This window comes from Saccostrea cucullata, unplaced genomic scaffold (genome assembly GCF_032062105.1).
Source record: "Saccostrea cucullata isolate Sc308-1 unplaced genomic scaffold, CSIRO_AGI_Scuc_v1 ctg10186, whole genome shotgun sequence".
Lineage (NCBI taxonomy): Eukaryota > Metazoa > Mollusca > Bivalvia > Ostreida > Ostreidae > Saccostrea > Saccostrea cuccullata.
In genome coordinates, this window is record NW_026926961.1 from 1,903 (window position 1) to 28,649 (window position 26,747).

Genomic DNA, 26,747 nt, shown 5'->3' on the forward strand with positions numbered 1-26,747 from the left:
CCGTACGACTTACTTAATAATTTTCTTATCTCCGTTAATCAGTATGAGTTTCTGATTATTTCTTATTTGAATTAATAATATGTGAAATCACAAGAAATCTGTGTAGAAATGGCTGGGAGTATTCACGAAGGCCCCGAGTTTGGGGTCGGGGACTTTGTTTTGCTGCATGATTTAACGCTTGATGCGTTTATGGAAAATTTAAAACTGCGGTAAGTATTTTCGTAAACACCGAATATTCATTTTCATTTTCGCCGACGAGGTGCAGAAATTTCATTTTATTTGCAAATATACATGTGCCGGCTCAAGGAACACATGTGTTTTACGGCATTTCATTCATGAGAACAAATCTGTTGACAGAAGTTGAAGGTATTTAACCACGCCTAGTGGCCTTGTATCGGGTTACACTAACAGATCATTGTAAAGGTCTTGCGAACATGATGAACCGGTACCCATTGTGAACCTGCATTCTTACATATGTGGTTTGTTTTAATTAAATTGAACTAAACACAGTGTTCCAATGAAAAAAATTTCATTTCCCCCTTTTTTCGAAAAAGTAAGGTTGTGTATACGTGTATAAAATGTCTTTTTTTTGTTTTGATCCGTCAAACAATTAAAAATAAAAAATTAAATTAAAATTCCATATTTTCATGTCAAAGCAAGTGCATGGATTAAAAAAAAAACTTAATTCATATCATATCTTCTTTTTTCCAATTACACATTACATTATTTACTTAAAACATGTAAAAATGAAGAAAAATGATTATATATTACTCATGTGTTATTACTAATGAATAAAGACTAATCAACATGATTTTTCCGATGTTTCCTTTAACATATTTCCCGTAAAAACACTGGTTTAATTATACCCACTTCGTTCTTAAACCCACAACTTCCGCTCTAAATAAACATGAATAACATAGGAATAAGTACCACGCCAATACTGTATGCTTTCGTGTACATGTACATATTGACAAAGTGTGACTTTATTGAGGTCATCATGGTGTGTAACAGACATTTATTTTCTATCATTGATTGATGATCAGGTGGAATGCCTGGTTTACCATGTTTACCTGAGTAACTGAGTATCTATACTCTACTTAATAGACAATAATTCTACCATGCTTCATAGTCCTGTATGAAATATAGAATGAGCATTGAAAAAATTATGATATGTGCATGTCTTTCTATATGTCAATTAAATTTATTTTACACCGCATATACTAGATCCAAAAAACAAACCCATATTTTCTTCCTGAAACCATGAATAGTTGACCCCACGAAAATATATATGATTCTGAGAAACACTTGCAAGAGTACCCTATTTGAAAAAAAATATTTCATTGGTTATTAAGATATCATACATACATTATTCTCATCTGCAAAATTTCTGTTTCAAGACCATGACGATGAGTATAAGACCATGAAGACTAGTATTGTTCTTAATTTCAAGAACTTGTCAAAATTACACATGCTTGTCGCCATACAGGGGTTCAAAATGTGTTAAGTTCGATATTTTCATATTACATGTGTAAGTTCACCGTTGAAAAATAATGCCAGTAATTTGGAAGTATAGGCACAAACTCGTTAACTAGAAATGCTGATCCAAAAGATATACCATGGTACTTAACTTCCCTGAACATGCTGATAAAGGAACTGGATTAACTTAAATATGATTTGAAATTTCAATCAATGAACTTTTTTTTGAATTTCTATAAATGTGTTAGTGATGAGCAACAGTGCTTTATATTACATGTCTACATATGAAAATAGCTGCAACTCTCTGCATGCTTATTCATCTTACAAGTTTACACATTCATGTATAAGCCTCTCCGAAGTGCGTATACTTAATATCTATTACTAACGGGAAGTTCTAGAGAAAAGTCAAGTGCACTTAATGTACGTAATCCAACATAACAATGGGGACTTACATCCTATTACCCTTTTGCCTTGATAAACTTTTGACTCGTTTGAGGGGGGAAGAGTTTCTTGAAATTGTAAAATGTTTGATGTTAATTATCATGATTCTGAAATGCATTAATTTTTTGGTAATTTGCATTTACAGTGATTTCAGAAATTATGAAATTTATATTTATACTTAAGAGTTGCAGGAATGTTGCACTCATGCATGGTGATAAGAGTACATGTAATATATTTAGACAGTAACCATATACACAAGACATTTTGTACTATTGTATGTAAACATGATTAAAGATAGAACAACATGACAAGGTAAAAAAAATCACAAAAAAACCACATTGTACATAGTGCAGCCATGCTTTTCCTGAGTGTTTTAGTAGATATAAATAGCCAGGAATGGGGAAATTTACGGCATAACCTACATCAGAGTTCACGTGTTGATAAGAAAAATACAACACTTTTTGTAACTGTTTGTAGCACTCATATTGTGTTGATGAAGGACGTTCATTGCCTTGTGTATGTTTTTAACATGTTTAAACTTAAAGAATATACAGTGACTCTTATTTGCCCTGGTGTGCATTGGAAGTATTTAACTTCTAAAGAAAATTCAGGATTTCAAAAAAATACTGCAACCGTCATTTTTTTTTATGTGTTAATGCATCATGCATTAGAAATATCACTGACCATGCTGACAGTGTGTGTGCATGCATGTATATATGTATACATTTGTTGCATAGAATGTATGTATATGTTTCAACATCAGCCCTTTAAAACACAGAAAACATCAATTGCACATAGCAGCTGCAATTGTTACAGGCATGAAAATGCATAAGCAACGTATAAACACCATAAAACATGCGAAAACATACATCTTTATATGACCATTACACCTATAATAAGCCATTTGTTCATTCAAGAGTTGATATTGCCCATTTGGTAGCCCCCATTTCCTAATTGTTTTCCGACACATTACATATCAGATAGATCAATACTGCCTGTCTATCGCTGTCTTTACGATACACCTGGGGCACACCAGTAACGAGATGTGTATTGGACCAACCTATTTCTGGCCTGGCCAGTAACTGTTTGCGGTCTCTGTTATATTTACCTGATTTTATCTACCTTAACATAAATATAGTCTACGGCTGATCACACCTTTGCACACCTGATTCGATCATTCCTGAAGGCATGCAGCTTTGTGGATTAATCAATATGAGATTGAATGTTTTTTTTTTTCTGGGAATCTCTAGAAATGCTCTCTCTCTCTCTCAAAGGGTTCACGATGCTTACATTTATATCATAGACTTCATTAACATGTATAAGAAAAAATTGAACCCTATGGCTTTTCAGAATGTTGTTTAAAAAATATAATATTGAACATACATATAGGTGACATTGTAAATATACCTGTAAATGCAGGTATCTGCACTGATGAAACTCAAAAGCTACAAGAAATGTAATAGGGAACTAATGCTTCTACGTCAACATCATCCAATTTTTTGACAGCAAATAGAAAGGAAGGGAGGCAAAAACCTTTTATCGTTTATAAATAGTAACAGTGTACGAAATTCCCGTCCGCCCGCACGCCCGAGACGTACTAAATCGGGAGCGGACGTATAAGTTTTACTCCGCATCAGCCCGCTCGGGCGCACTAATTTTACCCTATTCCCTCCAATTTTTTTTATTGCAGATTAATGTTTTGGGAAGGTAAAGACCAAATATTTCAACGTTAATACAAGCCATAATTCCCTCAGACAGCTAAAAATTAAAAAACTAATCAATAAATCTGTAAAGATATGTAGAAAACCACAATCGGCTTTTAATCTGAATTTCCTCTGTTTTCACCCATGAAACGATATTTTCTACTCCCCACTGGTTTATTGAGCATTTTTTTTTAAACTTACAGGATCAGAAAGATATCAAACACATTCACAAGTGTTAAATTAAAAGAATCTTTGTATAATGTTCATGTCGTATATTCTAGACCAATAAATTATTCAACACTGACAATATCATGAATATGAACTTTCACCCAAGGTAGCATGCTGAGTTTTTATTCATTGGTTGTTTCAAGCAATTTTTATTTTTTGATTAAATCAAGGATAAACTTAGGTAAAATTGAATAATATTATACAATATTTTCACCTTTTAATAATTTTATGTACTGATCAATAATTAAATAGAAATAATTATATATTCAAATTCTTTTAACATATAAGTTTAATATTATAATTATGTTAAGTGTTAAAAATTGCTCTTAAGTACCAAAATTTAAGCAAATATTTTTTTTCTTTTCAATTAAATCAAGCAGACTCATTTCATCAAAAATGTGTGTGAATATATACCTATAACGTTGACATTATTAAATATTTAATTATCATGGTCATAAATGTAAAAAAAAAAAAAAAAAATGGAAGAAAAAACGACAGTATTTAATGTTTTATTTTTCCTAACTTCATATTGAAAGTAATCAAAAGAAAAAAAAATAATCTTAATATTTACTGTGCAAGAAATTCAATTAGATTTGAAAAAAAAATGTACAAGTTTGAGTGTGTGTACTCTGAAGTTTATATTGATTTTTATTATGCGGGCATGCTAATTTTCAGCAGGGCTGACAGACTTTTTGAGTAGTCAGCCCTCCTGGTCCACCTGAATTTTTTCCGAGTTTCGTACACTGATAGTAATGATCACAAAAAAATTTTCATTTAAATAGATATGTTAATTAAGGAAGAAAAGCGGGCTTAAGTTAACATGAAGAAGGACAAAATGTCCATCTTTTTCATTAGTGTAGGCTAATGGGATCTATTGCAAATAAAGAAAAAACACAGCATTGGTTGCTATCAAAAGCAGGAAGTATAGGTATACCTAGTATGTAAAACCAGAAATAGAAAGATTGTTACAATTCTAAGCTAGGTAGCAAACTACAAGCACGTGTTCGTAGATAAAGTCTACAAAGTAAAGAGTTTATGTGACAAAGAATCGAGGCCCTGAGGGCCTGACTCACATGAGGCGGGGGTTACAATGTTTATTGACGTCTTAAGTATGTGAAGGCAAATTTCCTCCCCCTTCTCAAATAAAATCCTGGCTTTTATCTGTCTGCTCCATGCATGTATTCTGTTAACATAGTTAAAGGAATTTTACGAGTTCGTGAATTCACTCTTGATTCAGAAGTTCATGTGATCTTCTAGTTAATTATACCTGTATACTGAAGTAAATTTAAAACCCTAAAATTAATTATCTTCCTTTTAGCTTTTTTTAGGTGAACTTAAAAAATGTGAAAAATGTATTTGACCATATCAACCATGCCAACTATTTGTTTTTAAAAATGAAATTGTGTTGAAAGCATGATGTAAGGTCTCATGTAACGTATATAAGGATGCATCTTACACACTGATAATATTTCAAGAAATTAAAAAACAAGTACATGTAGAACTGTTAGATTTGCTTATATACTCAAAAATTCAGCATGCATTTATAGTTTATCATTCCTAGGGAATTCAATTAGACAGATAATTTTATTAGTCTACGTATTTTTTGTACTGCAGATGTACAACATTCAACTTTTTTATTTTCAGATACAGTAAAAATAAAATCTACACATACATAGGAGAGGTGGTGGTTTCGGTGAACCCATATAAGACTGTGGACATATACAACCCCAATTATGTCGACGAATACAAAGGGAGGGAAATTTACGAGAGGCCGCCCCACATTTTTGCCTTGGCAGACTCTGCGTACAAAACCATGAAGAGACAGAGCAGAGACACATGTATAGTCATATCAGGTGCAGTATTGCTGAGTTAATATTATAGGTGGTGTAGGGCCAACAGACAGCAAAAAAAAAAATGATTTGCTTGATGCATTCCAGTCAATTTGTCAAATCTGCCCTTCTCTGATCAATTTTCCCTTTGAAGTCTGGATGTGCATTTAAGTTGAATGGAGAGAAATTCCTAATCCTACTTCGAACAAAGAATGTGTATGACCTGACGGTTAATGGTCATGACCTTGACACAAGATCATTTGTTTGAAGTTCAAGGTCACTTAAAAATTTTTTTATTCCTAGCTGTTCTTGCCATGTCTTTAAATGGAGAACATTATGGTTTATACTAATCCCAAAATTGGCCAATCAGGACCCTTCAGGTTTGTTTCCAGTAGGAAATTTCAATGTTTTTCCTGAAAGAAGTTCCAAACATGACAAAGATTTAAGACTTTTTGCTGCCAGGAACCTTGACATCGAGTCAAGATCATGACACACCCTCAGGCCATATGCAACAGAACTTGAACACTTTTTCTCTCAGTGTCCTTGAAGTTTCCAAAATGACCCTGGGTTAGATCAAGATGCACTCTTATGTCATCATCATTCTTTATGAGAAGAATTGGCTTCAAGTTGGCTTCCAATGAAAAGTTACAGACATGAACCAAAAAATACTTTTGGCAAGTGACCTAACTTGCTGGATTGATCATGGGTCAATACATACCCTCAAGGTCAATTTTTGAAATTACAAGGTCACTGAGGGAAAAGTGATAAAGTTATATTCTGTCCGTAACTTTTTTATTCTCATAAACATTGGAAGTTTATGTATAACCTTCATGTAAATTTTTTTGAAATTCGAAACATATGCATGATCAATGAGGGACAAAGAATGATTAAATTAACAATGCTTTTGCGAAGATCATGTGCCATGTACATCATGGATGTTTATGATCCCTCAAAAAAAGATGTGCATGTAATATCATCTATATGCTAAAGACTGAAACATGGTGACATTAATCACCAATAATTCCCTGTTAGCATTTGTTAATACACAAGAGAAGGTTTTTTTCTCAAGAAAATACTGTGAAACCTGTCGAATCCGACAAGCACAGGGAGACAAATTTTGTGTCGGAATAGTCAGTGTGCCGGATTGCAAAGTTTAAAAATAACGTTAAAATTAGTAAAACGTGTAAAATGGGAAAACAAATTTATGTTGGAATTCACAGTGTGACAGGTGACACAGGTGTCGGATTAGACAGTTTTTACTGTATTATCAATCTGGGTTATGCTATTGGCCGTATTGGGTGCATGTATTTTGAGAAGGTACATCTATATATATATTATATTTTAATTTACATATATTTTGAACAGAGGATATTGATCATAATCAATACCTCCTTCCTCTCCATTGCGCTTTTTAAATTCCTGCTTGCTCTCAAATTGCAACAGGTTATGTGATATACATAAGTGTTATGTATAGACTCATTGTTCAAGCATTCTCTTATTTCCTTGTGATTCAATGTGTTAAATGCACTAAATATAACATTACCTTGGAGTTGCCAGCACTGAATTTGCTGATCAGCTTAAAGAGAGATTGTAAAGCTATCTCTGATTGGTAGATGTAACAAGGCACAGCTTCAAAAGTAGAATTTTTAAAGACAGCATAAAAATTTACCATGTCTAGCATGTTAAAATGTTACATTTTTGCATAATAATTGATACATCTTTGTCTGGAGGTTGTAAAATGTATAAAATAATGTTTTAATTTCTGAAATTAGATCAAAGATGAAAAATATTACTCAACAATACATGCACATCTACAAAATGAAAATTAAAAAAAAACAATATTGTTTCCTCTAACATGAAAATATTAGTCTTGTTTTCCTGATACCCGACCTGCTCTATCTTTTTGCACCCGACCCTAAAGTTTTTATTTAGTTTTGGGGGGAAAATTGGAAATTTCATGATTCAAAAGTGAAAAAAAATATATATATTCAAGTGGTATTTCATGAAACATAAGTATTAAATATGGACTTGAATTCATAAAACACTACTTGAGTTGTGCATCAAAAGATATGGAATTAAATTTTAAACAATAAAATTGACCTATGACATGTTTAATATGGTTTTGTAATAGTTCATATCCAACAAATAACATTGGAAAAAAATAAAATTAAATTAAAAAAAATAATAATTTTCCTACCTACCTACCCTTTTCAGGCTGGTAGCATGAAACAAGACTATTATTTTTTTTGGCCTTAATAGTTTGTTGATTCAATTGAAACTCTTCTATGAGCATGATGAAAAATTCAAATTATCTGCTGCTCTATAAATCCTCTCTCATTAACATAATTAAGCCAGCTTTCAATATCTAGAAATAATTTAATTCTGGTTGTAACACTGTATTTGATTGGATAAAAAATTTACTTTATATTGTATAAAATGGGTTGCCTACGTCACAATGACTTACGTCAAAAACGTATCAACCCGCCTGACGTTACATTCAAATTTGTACAAATTGAAGTCATTTTGTTAGAACAATCATCTTTTTAGCTCACCTGAGCCGAAGGCTCAAGTGAGCTTTTCTGATCACATTTCGTCCGGCGTCCGTTTGTCTGTCCGTAAACTTTTCACATTTTCGACTTCTTCTCAAGAACCGCTGGGCCAATTTCGACCAAACTTGCCACAAAGCATCCTTGGGTGAAGGGGATTCAAGTTTGTTCAAATAAAGGGCCATGCCCTTATTCAAGGGGAGATAATTGAGAATTAGTGAAAATTTGGTGGTATGTTTTAAAAATCTTCTTCTTAAGAACCACTGTGCCAGGAAAGTTGAAACTTATGGGGAAACATCCTCAGATAGTGTAGATTCAAGTTTGTTCAAATCATGACCCCCGGGGGTAGGGCGGGGCCACAATGGCCGACCAAAGTTTTACATAGAAACATATAGGAAAATTCTTTAAAAATCTTCTTCTCAAGAACAGCAAAGCCATAATTGCTCATATTTATATGGAAGCATCCCCAGGTAGTGTAAATTCAAATTTGTTAAAATCATGACCCCCGGGGGTAGGGCAGGGCCACAATGGCCGACCAAAGTTTTATATAGAAATATATTGGAAAATTCTTTAAAAATCTTCTTCTTAAGAACAGCAAAGCCAGAATTGCTCATATTATATGGAAGCATCCCCAGGTAGTGTAGATTCAAGTTTGTTCAAATCATGACCCCTGGGGGTAGGGCGGGGCCACAATGGCCGACCAAAGTTTTATATAGAAATATATAGGAAAATTCTGTAAAAATCTTCTTCTCAAGAATAGCAAAGCCATAATTGCTCATATTTATATGGAAGCATCCTCAGGTAGTGTAGATTCAAGTTTGTTCAAATCATGACCCCCGGGGGTAGGGCAGGGCCAAACTTTTGGATTCAAACTTTTCAATAGTAAACCAATTACTACTTTTTCCTAGCCACAATGCTCGGCTGATAGCGATGTGGCCCATGGGCCTCTTGTTTAGCTCTTCTGAGCCAAAGGCTCAAAGAGCTAATGCTATGGCCATTTGTGCGGTGTGCGTAAACTTTTTAGAATATGGGCCATAACTCAAGAACCCCTTGGTCAATCAGTACCAAATTTGTCACAGGGTATCCTTGGCCCAAGGGCTACCATTTATACTAAAATAAGGGTTGGGACCCTTAAACAAGGGGAGATAATCAGGAAAACAAAACCAAAAGTACTGGTTGCTAAAAAATCTTCTTCTCCATAACCACCAGGCAGATTTTCACCAAACTTACATACAAGGATCAGGATATGTCGAAGATTAAAATTTGCACGGGGAATTACCCTGGGGCAAAGGGCGTGGTCTCAAGGTCACTTCAAAGTTGACCTAAATTTACAATTAATAAAAACGTGTATATTTTGCTTACTATAAGGACTAGGATCATCAATTCTTGTAAGTTGATGCATCTTACGACTTCACATCATGTTAACTCAAAAGTAGGTCATGGTGACCTACTTTTTAAATTTTGCGGGGATTTGTTTTTAAATTGATTTGAAGGCATATTTTGGACACTTTAAGGCCTATGATCATCAAACTTTGTCAGTTGATGCATCTTGGGTCCTCAAACAATGTCAACTTAAAAGTAGGTCACCTTGACCTACTTTTTGAACTTTATGACTTATCCTTTAAAAAACATTAAATCCCATTATTTCAGACACTGGGAGGTTTAGAATCATCAAATCTTGTACTTTGATGCATCTTGGGACCTTAAAACATATTTATGAAAAAGTAGGTCACTGACCTACTTTTTGAATTTTGCCGACATTTGTTTTCAAATTGTTTAAAATGCATATTTTGATTACCTTCAGACCTACGATCATCAAACTTGGTCAGTAGATGCATCTTGGGTCTTTGAAAAATGTCAACCAAAATGTAGGTCACGATGACCTACTTTCGACATTTTATGGCTATATTTAAGTATCTTAGGTATTTATTGCCTTAGAATCATCAAACTTCGTGAGTCCATGCATATTTGGTTGTCGGAGAGTGACGACCTAAAAGTAGGTCACGGTGACCTACTTTTGACATTTTATGGCTTTATTTAAGTACAGTTAATTCTCGATAAACCGCCACCTTTTGTTATTTAGAAATCATGGCGGTATAACGAATTTGGCGATGAATTGAATTTCCCATCTTTTAGAAAACAAGTAGAGTTACCGTTCTTAGAAATACCATTTAGCGTTTCTATTCTTAATAATACATATACATGTATATAAAAACATATTTCTGGTTGAAAATACTTCAAGTAATTTTTTTTAATGTACAATTTCGCTAAAATAAAATGTGCAGTTATGAAATAAAAACAAGTACATGTGTATGCATGTAAATCTGCACGCCTGATATTGAAAAAAAACATGCTGGGTCGACCGTCGTGATATATTGCCGATAGTATGTAAAATGCATTCTTGAATAAATTCACTGTTTATGGCATTATTGTGAAACGTTCACATTTTATACCGTATAATTATTTTTTCAGCAAACTTTGCATTGTTAAAAGTAGAGATCATCAAAATATTATCGTTATCGGCGTACTTTAACCACGACCGCTTTCGTGGCGAAACCGTGACTAAATATTTTTATTAAACAGAAAACAAAATTATTATAATAGTTCATGTTAAAATTATTGTTTATTTTGTTCTTACTTAATTACTTAATTGCATGTACCTTGTCTGCCTTTGCATGCTTTACAACAGGGATAGTGTCAACCAATTAGCCGCGCTTCCCTGACCACATGCACCTGTGGCGGTATATCGAGATAATTGACACTTAAAAATGGACGTTTGTTGTGAAAACAGGGTGGCGGATGGCGGTATGTGAATTTGGCGTTATAAAGAGAATTTTATATAGCAGGAAAAACGTTCTTGGGAAATCATGGCGGTATAGCGAAAATGGCGATGAATCGAATGGCGATAATTCGAGAATTGACTGTATCTCCGGTACTTATTGGCTTAGAATCATCAAACTTTGTCAGTTGATGCATCTTGGGTTTTCGGAGAGTGATGACCAAAAAGTAGGTCATGGTGACCTACTTTTGACATTTTGTGACTATAATTAAGTATCTCTGGTACTTATTGACCTAAAATCATCAAACTTTGTCAGTTGATGCATCTTGGGTTTTTGGAGAACGTCGACCAAAAAGTAAGTCACAGTGACCTACTTTTGACATTTTATGGCTATATTTATGTATCTCAGGCACTTATTGGCTAAGAATCATCAAACTTTGTCAGTTGAGGCATCTTGGGTTTTTGGAGAATGTCGACCAAAAAATAGGTCACAGTGACCTACTTTTGAATATCTCAGGTATGTATAAGCTTAGAACCATCAAACTTTGTCAGTTTAGGCACCTTGGGTTTTCGGAGAACGTCGACCAAAAAGTAGGTCACTGTGACCTACTTTTGACATTTTATGGCTATATTTAATTATATCTGGTACTTATTGGCTCTGAATTATCAAACTTTGTCAGTTGAGGCATCTTAGGGTTTCAATGAATGTCCAACAAGAAGTAGGTCACGGTGACCTAATTTTGAATATCTCAGGTACTTATTGGCTTAGAATCATCAAATTTTGTCAATTTAGGCATTATGGGTTTTTGAATAACGTCAACGAAAAAGTAGGTCACCGTGACCTGCTTTTGACATTTGATGGCTATATTTAATTATCTCTGGTACTAATTGGCTTAGAATCGTCAAACTTTGTCAGATAATGCATCTTGGGTTTTCAGAGAATGTTGACCAAAAAGTAGGTCATGATGACCTACTTTTGAATATCTCAGGTACTTATTTAATTAGAATCATCAGTCTTTGTCAATTAATGTATCTTGAGTCCTCAGAAAATTTCAATCAAAAGGTAGGTCACTGTGACCTTGTATTTTATAATTATATTATATCTTCAGTCTTAACTGGCTAAATATTATCAAACTTTGTAAGTTGATGCATTTTGGGTCTTATGATTCTAACAGAGTTGGAGGCTTCTAATAGAAGTGATAGATTGTACAATTTATCAGAAGAGCGATTCAAGGCCCTTGGGCCTCTTGTTTCTTACATCAAATGAATGAAAATTAAATTATAAGCAATGAATATAATAGCTACCCATTTTATACGGTATAAACTGGGTTGGAACAGTTTACGCTTTTTTATAAACCGCTTCATTCCTTAAATAAAGAAAAAAAACACAGTATGGTATGTGTATTTGCATTTTAACTTCGACATATTTCATTTAACAAAATCTGGAATAACACTAATACATGTATGTTGAAGTGATTTGCGAGTCTTAACCTCTCTTATAATGTATTTGTTTTACCCCAGATACTGTAAACCAAGTATTATTCACTTCATCTTTTATTCGCGATTTGTCAGTTTGAAATCTATCCGCGATGATTATTTTTTGCTACCGAGGAAACATTCTCTACATGCAAATACATTTAGCAAAATATTTGGTTCGCGAGTTAAAGAACGTATTTTAACTCGCAAATATTTCTCTCACTCAAATAAAAGTTAGTTTACAGTATCTATATAGATCTGTGGTATCCTGTATTTTGTAAGTCGTTACTTTGTCCCATTGAGTTTCAGTTTTGAGTATTTACTGTATTCTAAATTTAAATTAATCTCCGTTTTAGGTGAATCTGGCGCAGGCAAGACGGAAGCCTCTAAAATCATTATGAGGTACATCGCTGCCGTAACCAACGTGGGGGGACAGAAGGAAGTGGAAAGGTAAACGGCAAATTGTCAGTCATCATGACTTAGCAAATTGTCAGTCCTCATGACCTTGTCCATGTTGTCTGAATAATAAGCACTTGAACATGTTGAAGACATTGTGTTTGTCTCAGAGAGTGTTTGCTGTTAATTTTTTTGCATTATTTGCTTATACCTAGCATCATAGATAATGTATGATTTTCCACACTTTATGATAATCTGGATTTTTAGTGCTTTTAGAAAGTATATTTTTATACCCTCCGCAAACAAAGTTTGGGGGGGTATATAGGAATCACCTTGTCCGTCTGTCCGTCCGTCTGTCTGTCTAGCTGTCCGTCTGTCTGTCTGTCCGTCTGTTCATCTGTCTGTGCAAACGTGTCCGGTCCATATCTTTTTTACGGAGGGACATAAGAATCTACTACTCCACACAAAGGTTGCCCATGACCTAAGGGTGTGACCCAAGGTCATTTGGGGAAGTTCAAGGTCACTGGAAGAAAAAGTTCATAATTCGTGTCTCAGGTCAATATCTTTCTTACGGATAAACTTGGTAGGTTCTCATTTCACACAAAGCTTGCCCATGACCCAAGGCTGTGTCATGACCTTGACTCAAGGTCATTTTGGGAACTTCAAGGTCACTGGAAGAAAAATTTCATAATTCATGTCCAGTCTACATCTTTCTTATGGATAAACTTGGTAGGTTCTCATTTCATGCAAAGATTGCCCATGTCCCAAGGGTGTGTCGTGACCTTGAACCAAGGTCATTTGGGGAAGTTCAAGGTCACTGGAAGAAAAAGTTCATAATTTGTGTCCGGTCCATATCTTTCTTATGGATAGACTTGGTAGGTTCTCATTTCACCCAAAGATTGCCCATACCTAAGGGTGTGTCATGACCTTGAACCAAGGTCATTTGGAGAAGTTCAAGGTCACTGGAAGTAAAATTCATAATTTGTGTCCGGTCCATATCTTTCTTTTGGATAAACTTGGTAGGTTCTCATTCTACACAAAGAATGCCCATGACCCAAGGGTTTGTCATGACCTTGATTCAAGGTCATTTGGGGAAGTTCAAGGTCACTGGAAGAAAAAGTTCATAATTCATATCCGGTCCATATCTTTCTTATTGATAAACTTGGTAGGTTCTCATTTCACACAAAGATTGCCCATGACCCAAGGGTGTGTCATGACCTTGACCAAAAGTCATTTGGGGAACTTCAAGGTCACTGGAAGAAAAATTTCATAATTCATGTGTGATTCATATCTTTATTATGGAAAAACTTACCTCTGAAAAACCGGGGGGGGGGGGGGGGGGGGGTATTTTGTTCCATTTGGACAGTTCTAGTTAGCTCTACTGGTCAGAGACCAGAAGAGCTTATGCGATAGTAATGCGTCCGGCGTCCGTCCGTCTAGCTGTCTGTCTGTAAACAATTTTTCAAAATGCTACTTCTCCTACAGTTTTGGCCTGATTTCAATATAACTTGGCACACAAGTAGACTACACTAAGATACATAATTCTCTTTATTGGTTTTTGATTTCAATGAACGATGTTGCCGTGGTTACTAAAAATAGAAATTTCTGTGAAATTCTTTCAAAATGCTACTCCTCCTACAGTCTTGGTCTGATTTCAATTTAACTTGGTACACAAGTAGACTAAATTAGGATACATAATTCTGTATATCGGTTTTTGATTTCAATGAACCGTGTTGCCCTGGTTACTAAAAATAGAAATTTCTGTGAAATTCTTTCAAAATGCTACGTCTCCTACAGTTTTGGTCTGATTTCAATATAACTTGGTACACAAGTAGACTACACTAGGATACATAATTCTATATATCGGTTTTTGATTTTGATGATCGTTGTTGCGGTGGTTAGGCCAGCATTTTTTTATTTTTAAGTTTACAAACCCGCCGCTCAAGTTTTTGAATTTTCAGAAAAAAAAATAAAATTGAGAAAAACAGAATTTTTTCTTTCCGATGTCAAATTTGAGTCGGGATCGAGATTTCAAATTTACGAACTCGTACTTCAGGTTTTACGAGAAACATGGCGGATAAATAAAGGTAATAGATCTGCAAAATCCATAGCAGCACCATAGCTTGGTTTAGTATAAAAATTTATTGATAGGAATGCCAATGAAAACGTTTCACCCCTTCAGAGGACAAATAAAATGCTGACGACTTTGTTGCACAATGACATACTGGTGAGATAATTTTGTATTCATATTCAAAAGTATCTACACTCTACGGGTCTGTAAATTATTTTCCTCCCACATGTTTAAAACAGCCAGTGGTAGCTATTGCCAAAGACATTGTTTAGGTCTCTGTTATAGCTAAGCATAATTCTTCAGAAAAGGATTGCTTAATGCATCTGATGTAATGAATAAAACTATATGGGAGAAGACAAAGATAAGTACATTTTAGGAAGAATTAACCGTAGCCTAAAGAAATGAAATATATCAATTATTAAAAAAACAAGTTTATACAAATACATGCATATACAGGCATGTAGTATCGTTTTGAATGTGGCAGCCAGAAAAATTATTTTACACTTAACTGAAAAAAATTTTCCACTTCACTCCCCAAGACTCCCTGTCTGTTTTATGATTGATAGGAATTATTATTTTAGGTCTCAAGTATATTTTAGAATAATTTCTACACATTCGCCTAACATATATATATTGAAAGAGTTAAAAAAAATGATTTTTTTTAAATTTGTATTTTGACCAACTTCACAAAATTTATATCACTGCATGACCCAAACTGGCAGAAGATGAAATAAACACTTAAAGGTTCTACCTTCCTATTTGTAACTATTTTGTGTCCAGTGGCAAGGAGCCTATGAGGAGAGCATTGAAAAAGAAGCAAAATGAATGTACAAAAGTCGACAATTTATCAAAAAAAATAATTTTTTTTTTTTTATTTCCTCCTCCTACGGGACTTTTTCATTTTGATGTTCGTAAACCTAAAAATAAAAAAATGCTGGCCTTAGGCCATATAAAATTAATCTTTAGATTCTCATCCCCGCCCGCCCCTCTCAAAATGTCCCGCCCCGATGTTTTTTATTTTGATTTTTGGGTATTTTCATGTATTTTTATTCAGTAAGAATTTGGGTCAAAGTTAAATGAGTTATCTCCCGTCTGTATTAAAAGTCGCGTGTCGCTATTTATAGCAAAAACGCCATGTGAAGAATGGAGAAAAATCGGCAATATAAGCAGTTTAAATGTGTAAGGAAAAGATAATTTGTCAGTATAGAGAAGGCAGAGAAGAAAAAATAGCATAAACACATAAAGATACCATCACTGGCAGGAGCAAGTACATGTATGTAGAGAGATTGTAACCAAGTAAAAATAGACGAGGAAAATGACACCTGGTCAAGTTATATATAACGATCTCCAGCTGTGTGACTTAGCTTTGAAATAAAAAAAAATCTACAATATCGTAAACAGACTTAAGAGAAGGCCTAGATTTTTCAGTAGAATAATTATTAGAACATTTATATAGATTTTGCAAAATAAGAAGTCAGGCATACACAATTTATTGGTATCTACACCTCATTTTGTTCAGGGTGTGCTGTATAATATGTGTACTTGATAATTTGTTAATTAACAATAAATATTTAACTTTTAAAGCAAAAATTTTCTTTAAATATTTAAAAGAATATGAATTAAAAGAATTATATCTATTCATATTTGCATTAAGGTAATGAAAAAAAATGTGTACGGGGCGTCCATTGTTTTGTTGATACTTAAATTAGGCCTATATATAAATTAACAATTATAAAAAATAAAATCCGCCCACCCGCCCCAATTTTTTTGCAAATTAGGATGAGAATCTAAAGATTAATTTTACCTGGCCTTATTAAAAATAGAAATTTCTGTGAAATTCTTTCAAAATGCTACGTCTCCTACAGTTTTGGTCTGATTTCAATATAACTTGGTACACAAGTAGACTACACTAGGATACATAATTCTATATATCGGTTTTTGATTTTGATGATCGTTGTTGCGGTGGTTACTAAAAATAGAAATTTCTGTTAAATACTCTCAAAATGCTACTCCAAATACAGTTTTAGTCTGCTTAAAATATAATGTGGCATGCAAGTAGACTACACTAAGACCATAAAGAGACTTAATCAAGGATCGCTATTTTATTTATTACTGTTGTAAAGTTTCAATTCCCAACTGCTTAAGGTCTTTTCTCTTCCTTTGCTATATGTACAAACCAGTAGAGCTTCAGTCTCCACAGAGAGTTCTGGTTTAAGTAGAGGAATTCTAGGTAACCGATAAATACAGTCATTGAAAAAATGCTTTGAATTAAGTGGATATATATTCTGATTTTCAATCAAAATGATCAACTGCCAATTCATGAACTTCTTCATAATTATACCCCTGCAAACGAAGTTTAGGGGGGTATATTGGAATCACCATGTCCGTCTGTCTGTAGACAAGATTTTGTCCGGACCGTTTCTCAGAAACTATTGAATGGATTTGTCTGAAAATTTATACACTTATTATTCACCATATGAAGGTGTGCACCTGGGATTTTCATCATGATTGGATGATTTTTCTGCATTTTACAGGCATTTTTTTTTTCTTTTGTGATTTCGTTTGGCTCATAACTAGAAAACTATCAGACTTACAATCATCAAACTTGGACAATTTATGCATCTTGGGTAGACTGTGTGTCACGACCTATTTCAAGGTCACTGTGACCTTTAATTTAAGTGATTTTTTAAAAAAAAAACAGTCTTTAAAATTTTATAATTCATAATCCTAAAAAATGTTAAAATATAGTTGTATCCTTATTAAAAACTGCTAAATGAAGTAAAAACTTATTTTTTCATCATATACTTTACAGCAGATTCTGTAACAAATGTTAATGATTTGAGAGGAATTCAGTTTGTCCAATGGGCATAATTATTAAGCACTGGTCAAGGAGAATTTTTGATAGCAGAAATGTGCATGTCAAATTAGAGAGAATTAATGAGTTCATTGTCTGGGAGTTAACTGGCAAGAGCATCTCTAGATCTGATATGATGCAATGTTATCTTAATTTATCTCTTGGGAGTTGGGTAAAAAGAAATGGCCTTATAGTTGCTTGTGTTAATTAAGAGTTCTTGATGGCTGTAGTTCAGATAAAGATCTTTCAATTGGTGTAATGTAATTAAAACTAATTGATGTTTTAGTGTATGATTGAAACTGAATTAGTATTGTATAATATAATTAAAATTAATTATACATGTGCTCATTGAAAAAAAAAAATTACATTTCAATTTTTATATATTTGCAACAAATTGCAGTCATGTCTCACTTAGAATTTTATAGTCTAAAGAATAATTAATTTTTGATTTTTTTATTAGACTGTAGCATTTCCATTATTTCATAAAATATGCAATAAACAATTTAAAGCTGCAGATGGATATTTGTTAAGCTCTAACACAGCCAGTTTAATTAGAATTATATATGATGTATTATTTGTTTTAATTAATCCCTACACTGTAAGTCTTTTAGAGATGTATGTACAATATTTTAAACATAATAAGAAATGGAAATTAGATCATTGAAATCTGTGTCAATCTGTTAATCAAGGTTACTTGATTTTCTTGCACCCTAACCAATTTATGATTATTGAACAATATTTGATGGGCGTATCATGCTGTGGCGGGGCACTTTATTAGACAATACTGAACACCTCTTACTAGATCCATAAAATATTTCTGAATTGGCACCTACTCTGAAAAACCCAGCGGGGGTATTTGTCCCTATTGGACAGTTCTAGTTTTTATTGAAATGAATTTGCTGCTGTTAAACGTAGGATGCGCTGAAGAAGTTTTTGCACAATAAATATATTTTAACTAATTAATTGTAAAGTATTGAATTTGTTTACATGATTTTTAATGATTAATGGGTGATTTTACAGTCGAAGTGAGATAGAGAGGTTGAGTACAGAATATCGCTTTAGATCTCCGCATGCCAACGTTTAAACATAATTCTCTTGCACTGCAGGGACCTAACACTGCAGTTCTCGTTATTCCGTAACTTTCTTCTGTAAATTTTAAATTGAAGTTTATTTCAGACTCTCTCACCTTGTCTCAAGTATTTCCTAAGCAAAATTTTTATAATGATGGCATAAAGCAGGCAATTCAAATTCACTTCTTATTTTAGGAACAATTTATTAATCTTTTAATTAACCAAAATTGCATGCACTTTGCATAAAGAATGAACTAGCTTCCTTTCATCTTGATATCTGATTTTACAATGCACAGATTTCAAGGAGGGGTGGGGGGATTCACACATTGCACATGTTGAAATTTACTGATCTACATTATGTATACATGTACTTGTTGGTTTGCTAAACTTCTCTTGACTTATAGTCTTGCTTGCAGAACAAATAATTTAGTAAAGATGAACAGCTACTGTACATTGACTTATAATAAAGTTATTTATGATCAGCATGTGTGTACACTTTCTTTAGATTTTATGTTATCATGCATCAATTGTCTACTTAAAACACTGCAGCTGTTTTCTTCTTAACTTAAAATTTGTATTTCAATTATTGATAAATAAAGATCAGTATCAACATGATGAATAATAACTTATAATAATTAAGAGAAAAAAATCCATTTCATGTCAGTTCATGTCAATATTTGTGTGCCATTTTCATGCTTATTTGCTAATTAATAAATTAAATGAATAAAAATTTTGCTTTTCATTTATCATATCTTTTACATGTACATTAATGTGCAATATTTGAAAAGCAAACTAAAGAATCTGGTGCATATTTTGATGCATACCCCAAAATTCCTGCATATTTACATTATTGAAAAATAATATAAAAATTCTTATGATTTGCAATTACTAGTTATTGTCTAATGCTTTTCTTGATGCTTAAAATTTAACACTTTGTATATGTAAAATACAATAAAGTTATATATTTTCTGTATTGTACATGTAAAATAATTAAATACTCAAACAGTGTATGAGTTGTAGATGTCACACCTATGGTATCAAAACATCTTTGATTCAGTAAATACAAATGTTATATATTTCATCAGTTTAAATATGTCAATAATATGAATAATACTGCTTTAAATTAACAGAGTTAAAGACGTCTTAGTCAAGTCCAATGTCATCTTGGAGGCTTTTGGGAATGCCAAGACAAACAGGAACGATAACTCCAGTCGCTTTGGGAAGTACATGGACATCAACTTTGACTTCAAAGGGGATCCCATAGGGGGGCATATCAATAACTACTTATTAGAAAAAGTACGTATTACCTGCAATATTATAGCTCTTATTGTCTTTTTTTCATCTGGCTTCGGGGCCATAAAACAGAGATGAGCTCACTTTTGATCTTATATCTTACTTTTCCACTATTAATCCCTTTTGTGAAAGTAAGACAGAGATCAAAAGTGGGCTCGTCTAAGTTTTTATGGCCCCAGCCAGGCCGGATGTTTCTCTCCAAGAAAAAAAAAGAGAGGGGTACATTATTGCATAATTATATACAAGTGTAATATTTTCTCTAGAAGACAAAATTTCGTATTTTCAGTCTCGTGTAGTACATCAGCAGGCGGGAGAGAGAAATTTCCACTCGTTTTACCAGCTACTGTACGGAGCCAAGGACGAGAAATTAAAGGAGTACAAGTTAGCACGGGAACCTCAAAAATACTTCTATGTCAACCAGGGAGGGGATCCAAAGGTGCGTATTGATTTCAAATAAGTGAAATACGAGATCTTAAAGGGTGTTCATATTTATTTGTTCACATTTACAAGGACACATTTAGAAATTTTTGAAAAATTTTAGATGGAAATTAGGGGTGTTATTTTTATGCCCCCCTTCGAAGAAGGGAGGACATATTGCTTTGCTGCATGCTGTCTGTCGGTCGGTCGGTCTGTCAGTCCACTTAGTTTCCATTCATTTTTTATCACAAACGTTGCACATACTGAAATGAAATTTGGTATACAGATATATCGGATAAATATCTAGGTCAAGTTCTGTTTTGGGTACGGCCCCGCCATTTTTGACAGAGTTATGCCCCATGGACTTAGAAAAATTCCAATTATTTGCAGTTTCCGTTCATTTTCTTTGCAGAGGTTGCACATACTGAAATGAAATTAGTATACAGATATATCTGATGAATATCTAGGTCAAGTTCTGTTTTGGGTACGATCGTGCCATTTTTGACAGATTTATGCCCTTTTGGACTTTGAAAAATTCCAATTTGGGGGAGGGGGCATATATTAAGTGTTTTACAAACATCTCTTGTTGCTATACATGTATTGTCTAAAAGGACTTAAACTTTGAAGAAAAAGTAAAATTATTATCCTTTAATAATGAAAAATTTGATAATTTGTTGAAAATTTATTCATGGTTTCTTTTTATTTGCATTTTTAGTTTTTTTTTGACACAAACTGAGATTGTTCTTTAATTAAGAGTAATATACAGTAAAACTCGGTTATAACGAAGTCACTGGGACCTATGAAATTACTTCGCTATATCCGTAATTCGTTATAACCGTATAAGAAATTTATTGAATTTATATAGCTGGGGATCCAAGATGACTTCGCTATATACGTAAATTCGCAATATCAGTGTACGTACTAACCGAGTTTTGCTGTATGTTGTCATAATTAATTGATAAAATTCTAAGAAGCATTAATTTTAATAGGGAGTTAAATTAACTGAAGAGGTAAACATGCCCCATTTCCCTCACTTGTGTAAAATGAAATTACCGATTAAAGGAATTGGATGTTTATGTTTTATACATTTCAATTATTTTGGGTCGATCAGTTTTGTAAAATTAACATTTTTTTCTTCATTCTTATGTTAATTCAAGTGTACTATTTATACATATTTTATTTTCCTAGAAATATATTACAGTACAAGATAAACATCCAATTTCCTTGTAAAAAAACATTCCTGAAAAAAAAAAATTGAAGTGTTGTATAAATTTGATGTGTTTTGTACAATTTCCCAGACAGCGTGGATTTGGATGGCCCTTTCTTTTTCCTCTATTGTTTTCTTCTGTTATTTCCTCTTACTGTAAATTTCCCTGTGTGAAGATGTTATAATCAACTGTTCCTTCTTAATTTTATTCTGTCAATCCAAAACAATTACAAAACAAAAGTTATTAATTGAAACGTGTGCATTACAAAATTGCAGAAAGGATTGTTTGAATATTAAATAAGACTGTTATCATATTCGAATGACATCACTGTGAACATTAGTACCTTTGAATAGTTCAAAAACTGCTAATTGAGTTAAACAAAATAATATAATCTATGTAATGAATCAAAGAATTCCTTTTTACATGTATAAGCATAACATATACATATCCATGGTGGTCAATTTTTAAAATAAATTCTCATACATTCACTGGTACACGTAAGGCAGGACAAATTCAGCTCATAAGTTTTCTTATTATGAGTTTTCAATTATATTTTGTGTATTAATTAGTTTAAAATTTGATTATTTTCATTTATGTTGTTTTTTCACACATTATTTAGATTGAAAAAGTAAGTATCACTATGTGGGAAACATGATTTAAAAAACATACATGTAGAGGCACAATAATGTTTGATGCAATATACATAATAATCATACAGTCATGTACTTATGGTATTGTGTCATTTATAATATGTATGTGTTGACAGCTGTTCATAATCTTAGAGAAACTATAACCTCTAGTGTTGAACAAATACTATACATTTGTGTGTAAGCATGCAAGTTTAAGACGTATAGATACAAGTACCGTAAATCTGGAAATTTTTACGTCGATTTTATTTTGCGAATTCAGGTCAAAATGGTGTTGATTAATTTTTACGTTTCAAAATTTTGCGAATTACCACTGCTTTGTTTACATTTTCTTATTTGTATTTTATTTTTAAGAAAAATATTTTTGCGAATACAAAGAACTCGCAAATTTGCTAAAAATTTATCTACAGCAAAAATTTCCAGATTTACGGTATGTATTGAGATACAAAGGAAAATATTGTAATAAATATATTCATGTATTATGTTTAGAAAATAGTACATCATATGATTATCAAAAATATTTTTATGATAATTCATGTATACAGAAAATACTGTAATATATTTAATATTTATATACATTTACATAAATTTACATACTGTATGAGTGATATACAGGTGAAGTGAAATGTCAAGTTATCACTCTCCTAACTTTACTGCCACCCTGTATCTCTAATCCAATATTATATTTCTAGTAGGAGATAAATGGATAATTGTCTCCATAAAAAGTTGAAAATCAACCATATCATAACTATTCCCTTTACACATTGTATATGATATACAAATATTTTATCTCCAAATTAAATTAGGAAAGAAAATGTCCCCACATAAATGTTTGTCCTGAATTTACAGAGTGCAGTCAGTGGACAAATAACTAAACAAAAAAATAGACAGATGCTAGAGTTGTTTATTAAAAAAAAAAAATAGAGAATTTTGTTTGTGAAACAAATACATATACTAACAGCATTGTTTGCTGTTTTGTGTAAATGGTGCTGTCAGATTTGCAGAGTTTTTTTCTACAGTAACTGTTTATAAAAATAAAATTTAAGTGCTTTGTGTTTGTTGCATGAGTACATGCTGTATTGTTGGTCTGCCAAAAAAATGAAAAATATATGAAAAATCAGTAATATTTATATATCCATGATCTTATATAATTTGTACAATCGTAACCAGTATGTAAGTAAAATAAATGCTGATTTCTTTTACAACTCATTGTTATTTTATATTGTCAACCAAAAAAAATGAAAAATTGAAGAACATATGAGTACTAATTAATGTGTAACGTTTGATTATTGTTGCTTTATTTCAGTGTGCAACGGTGCATGACAGGGATGATTATAGGTCAGTAATGAACGCCCTGAAGGTCATGGGGTTCTCTTACGCTCATGCTGAGGCACTGTGGAAAGTTGTGGCTGCCATTCTCCATCTGGTAAATTAACTGTGTTTACTTTCAAGAGTTTTTAGCTTACCCGAGCCCTAAGCTCAAGCAAGTTACTTTGATGAAAGTCTATCATGTTTTCATCTCTTATAAATAATCTGTTTCCCTTTCATATTTTCAACTTTTCTTCAAGATTCACAAAATTATTTCAACCAAATTAGTCACAAAGAAAGTGTAAAAGAAAAGTTGGAATTTATGTATTTTCATTTTCACAGGGAAATCTAGATTATGTCTCGGTGGACGACCATGATCATGCAGGTGTGTCTGATGAAACGTTGCTAGGCAACATTGCTGGGTTGTTATCGGTAACCACTGAAAATCTTAGGAAAGCCCTCTGTTTCCGGGTCATCGCAGCTGGAGGTCAAGTGGTCGAAAAACAGCTGTCCACGTCTGATGCCGTTTATGCCAGGGATGCTTTTGCCAAGGTACAGTATAATTAGGCAGAAAAATACTGTACAGAGAGGTCTAATAAAAACATAGATTCAGAAGAAAGAATTTTCATTGATTTATGATTGATGACAAAACTTATCTACATTCATATGATGAAACTGTTTCTATACATACTTGAATACTCTTTGTTCTAATCGTGTTATAAGCGGAATTTTTAGCGAGGATTTAATTTTGGCATTATTAGCGAGGGTGCCAAGATCGCTAAAATTTGATATTGCTAAATATTAATTGCGCTTTATTTGTAATAGCTTCTTGAGTGAGCTTTTTAAAATCGCTACAATTACATCTAGCTAAAGATAAAATACAAATTGCTAAATTTGCGTCTCTCTAAAATTTCCACTTATAGTGTGGTATTGTATGGAAAAATTTGCAAATTTAAGTATGAGAGAATATACATGTATATAACAAATCTTCAACCGTTTCTTTTCAAAAATGATAATTCATTAAAATTTTACAGGCTATGTATGACAGAATGTTTACGTGGATCGTCAGTAAAATTAATGAGGCTATCGATCCTAAGGCCAGTGGGATTTCTTATGTGGGGAAAAACACAGTCATAGGAGTGCTGGACATCTACGGATTTGAAATTTTTGACAACAACAGGTGCTCTTTCTGATTTTGAAATTGATTATGTATCATTAAGATCATTACAGTCTATCAGTTTATAATATCTTATATCATAATTATTAAAGGAAAAAGACCTCCCTTTTGAGTAATCTAAAATAAGAAAGCATAACGTGTATTTAAAAATGACAGATACATTTTGAATTAAAAAAACGATGATGTTAATTTTGTGCTGTTAAACTGTGTACAAAAGTTTGCTTGAAATAATTTATTCAGCAATTGAATTTAACAATTGAAAGTAATAAAATTAGTTTTTGGTTGTGGATAGAGAATTAAACACTTAATGGAAAAAATATGAGTCAGATGTTCATTATTTGATTTTTAAAAATGTCCTTAAATCCTTAAATAACCATAATTTTTTCTAATTCTCTTCAGTTTTGAACAGCTGTGTATCAACTACTGCAACGAGAAGCTGCAGCAGTTATTTATAGAACTGGTTCTAAAACAGGAGCAGGAGGAGTACCAGAGGGAGGGAATAGAATGGCAGCACATCGAGTACTTCAACAACAAGATCATCGTGGACCTGATAGAGGCCCCACATAAAGGGATACTGGCCATACTCGACGAAGCGTGCCTCAGCGTAGGAAAGGTCACGGACGAGGTCAGATATGCTTCTGGTCCAATCAGAATAAAGGAAATTTTCAAAAATAAATTGACTGTTCAGAATTTAAAAGAGAGATAATTTCTTCATTTTAAATTTTAAGAAGAATGTTGATTCAAAAAAAAGAGAAGGAATTTATTATCTCATAATTTTACGGAAGCAAAAATTAATTACTTGAAGAAAAAACTTATAAGCAGCCTACTTGCAAATCTATCGCAAAATAATAAGAAATAAATAAGGAATCTATTGTATTGTGAACTCTTTTAATTGCATTCTTTGTCTCTTTGTAGATGTTTTTAACAGCCATGGCTCAGAAACTGGGGAAGCATGACCACTTTACCTGTAGATCTGTAAGTAGTGTTTATAACTAATTTTTCACCTTTTGCCTGAGGTGAGAAATACCATTAAAAAAAACAACATAAATACATTTTTGAGCATAAATTGTTATGAGTTGTCTGGAAATCCATGTTTAAAAAAAGGAAAAAACTTCAAAATATAATGTAAAACACTACAAGTTTTAATTATGTAAAATATGTTTTGTGTAAAAATTGTCATAAAAGAAAATGCAAGTTATATACATTGTAAAATTCCATGAAAAATTTTTTTTTTAATCAGATTTTCAATTTTCCTTCACTGTGAAATGTAAAATCTATCCAATGTTTATCATCAAATTTTTTTATATGGCTTGATGTATTATTCTGTTTTAGCTTAATCCTGCAGACAAGACACTGGAACATTCCCGCGACTTCCGAATAAAACATTACGCGGGTCAGGTGACATACCAGGTGCCAGGATTCATTGATAAAAACAGAGACAGTCTATTCCAGGATTTCAAAAGACTTCTTTATAACAGGCAAGTTAGTCATTGTCATAAAGCTTGGATTCAACAATGCCAGCTCTGGTGATGCTGCTTAAATGTCTTGGTTGTCACATAAATTTAACTTGGCTGCCTTTGGGATGCAGCTGGTATTTTGTTAACTTGTTAAATAAAAAAAAAAAAAAAAAATGAAAATTGTCAACTGTTTAAACTGAGTAATAAGTTGGTCAACATTGCTAAAGCAAAGACATTTGTAATACCCAACAACATTTTTAATTATCATTCATTCACGAATCAATTATCCCCTCAGTTACACTGTAATTACATTAGATTAGAGGTAAATGAGTTGTACTTATAACTTCAGATAAACATAATATTTTCCACAA

General features: G+C 32.8%; 1 protein-coding gene across 1 annotated transcript; it reads left to right on the forward strand.

Moving 5' to 3' along the window:
- On the forward strand, positions 1 to 26,401 carry LOC134273073 (unconventional myosin-Id-like; the record flags this gene model as incomplete). The annotated part of the gene is made up of 12 exons (XM_062755248.1): positions 1 to 209; positions 5,493 to 5,701; positions 12,835 to 12,928; positions 18,820 to 18,837; positions 20,000 to 20,165; positions 20,449 to 20,598; positions 23,741 to 23,860; positions 24,085 to 24,294; positions 24,777 to 24,922; positions 25,319 to 25,544; positions 25,835 to 25,894; positions 26,252 to 26,401. Coding segments are annotated over exons 1-12 (1,650 nt in total), but the record flags the coding sequence as incomplete, so codon positions are not given.
- Positions 26,402 to 26,747: the final 346 nt, after the last annotated feature.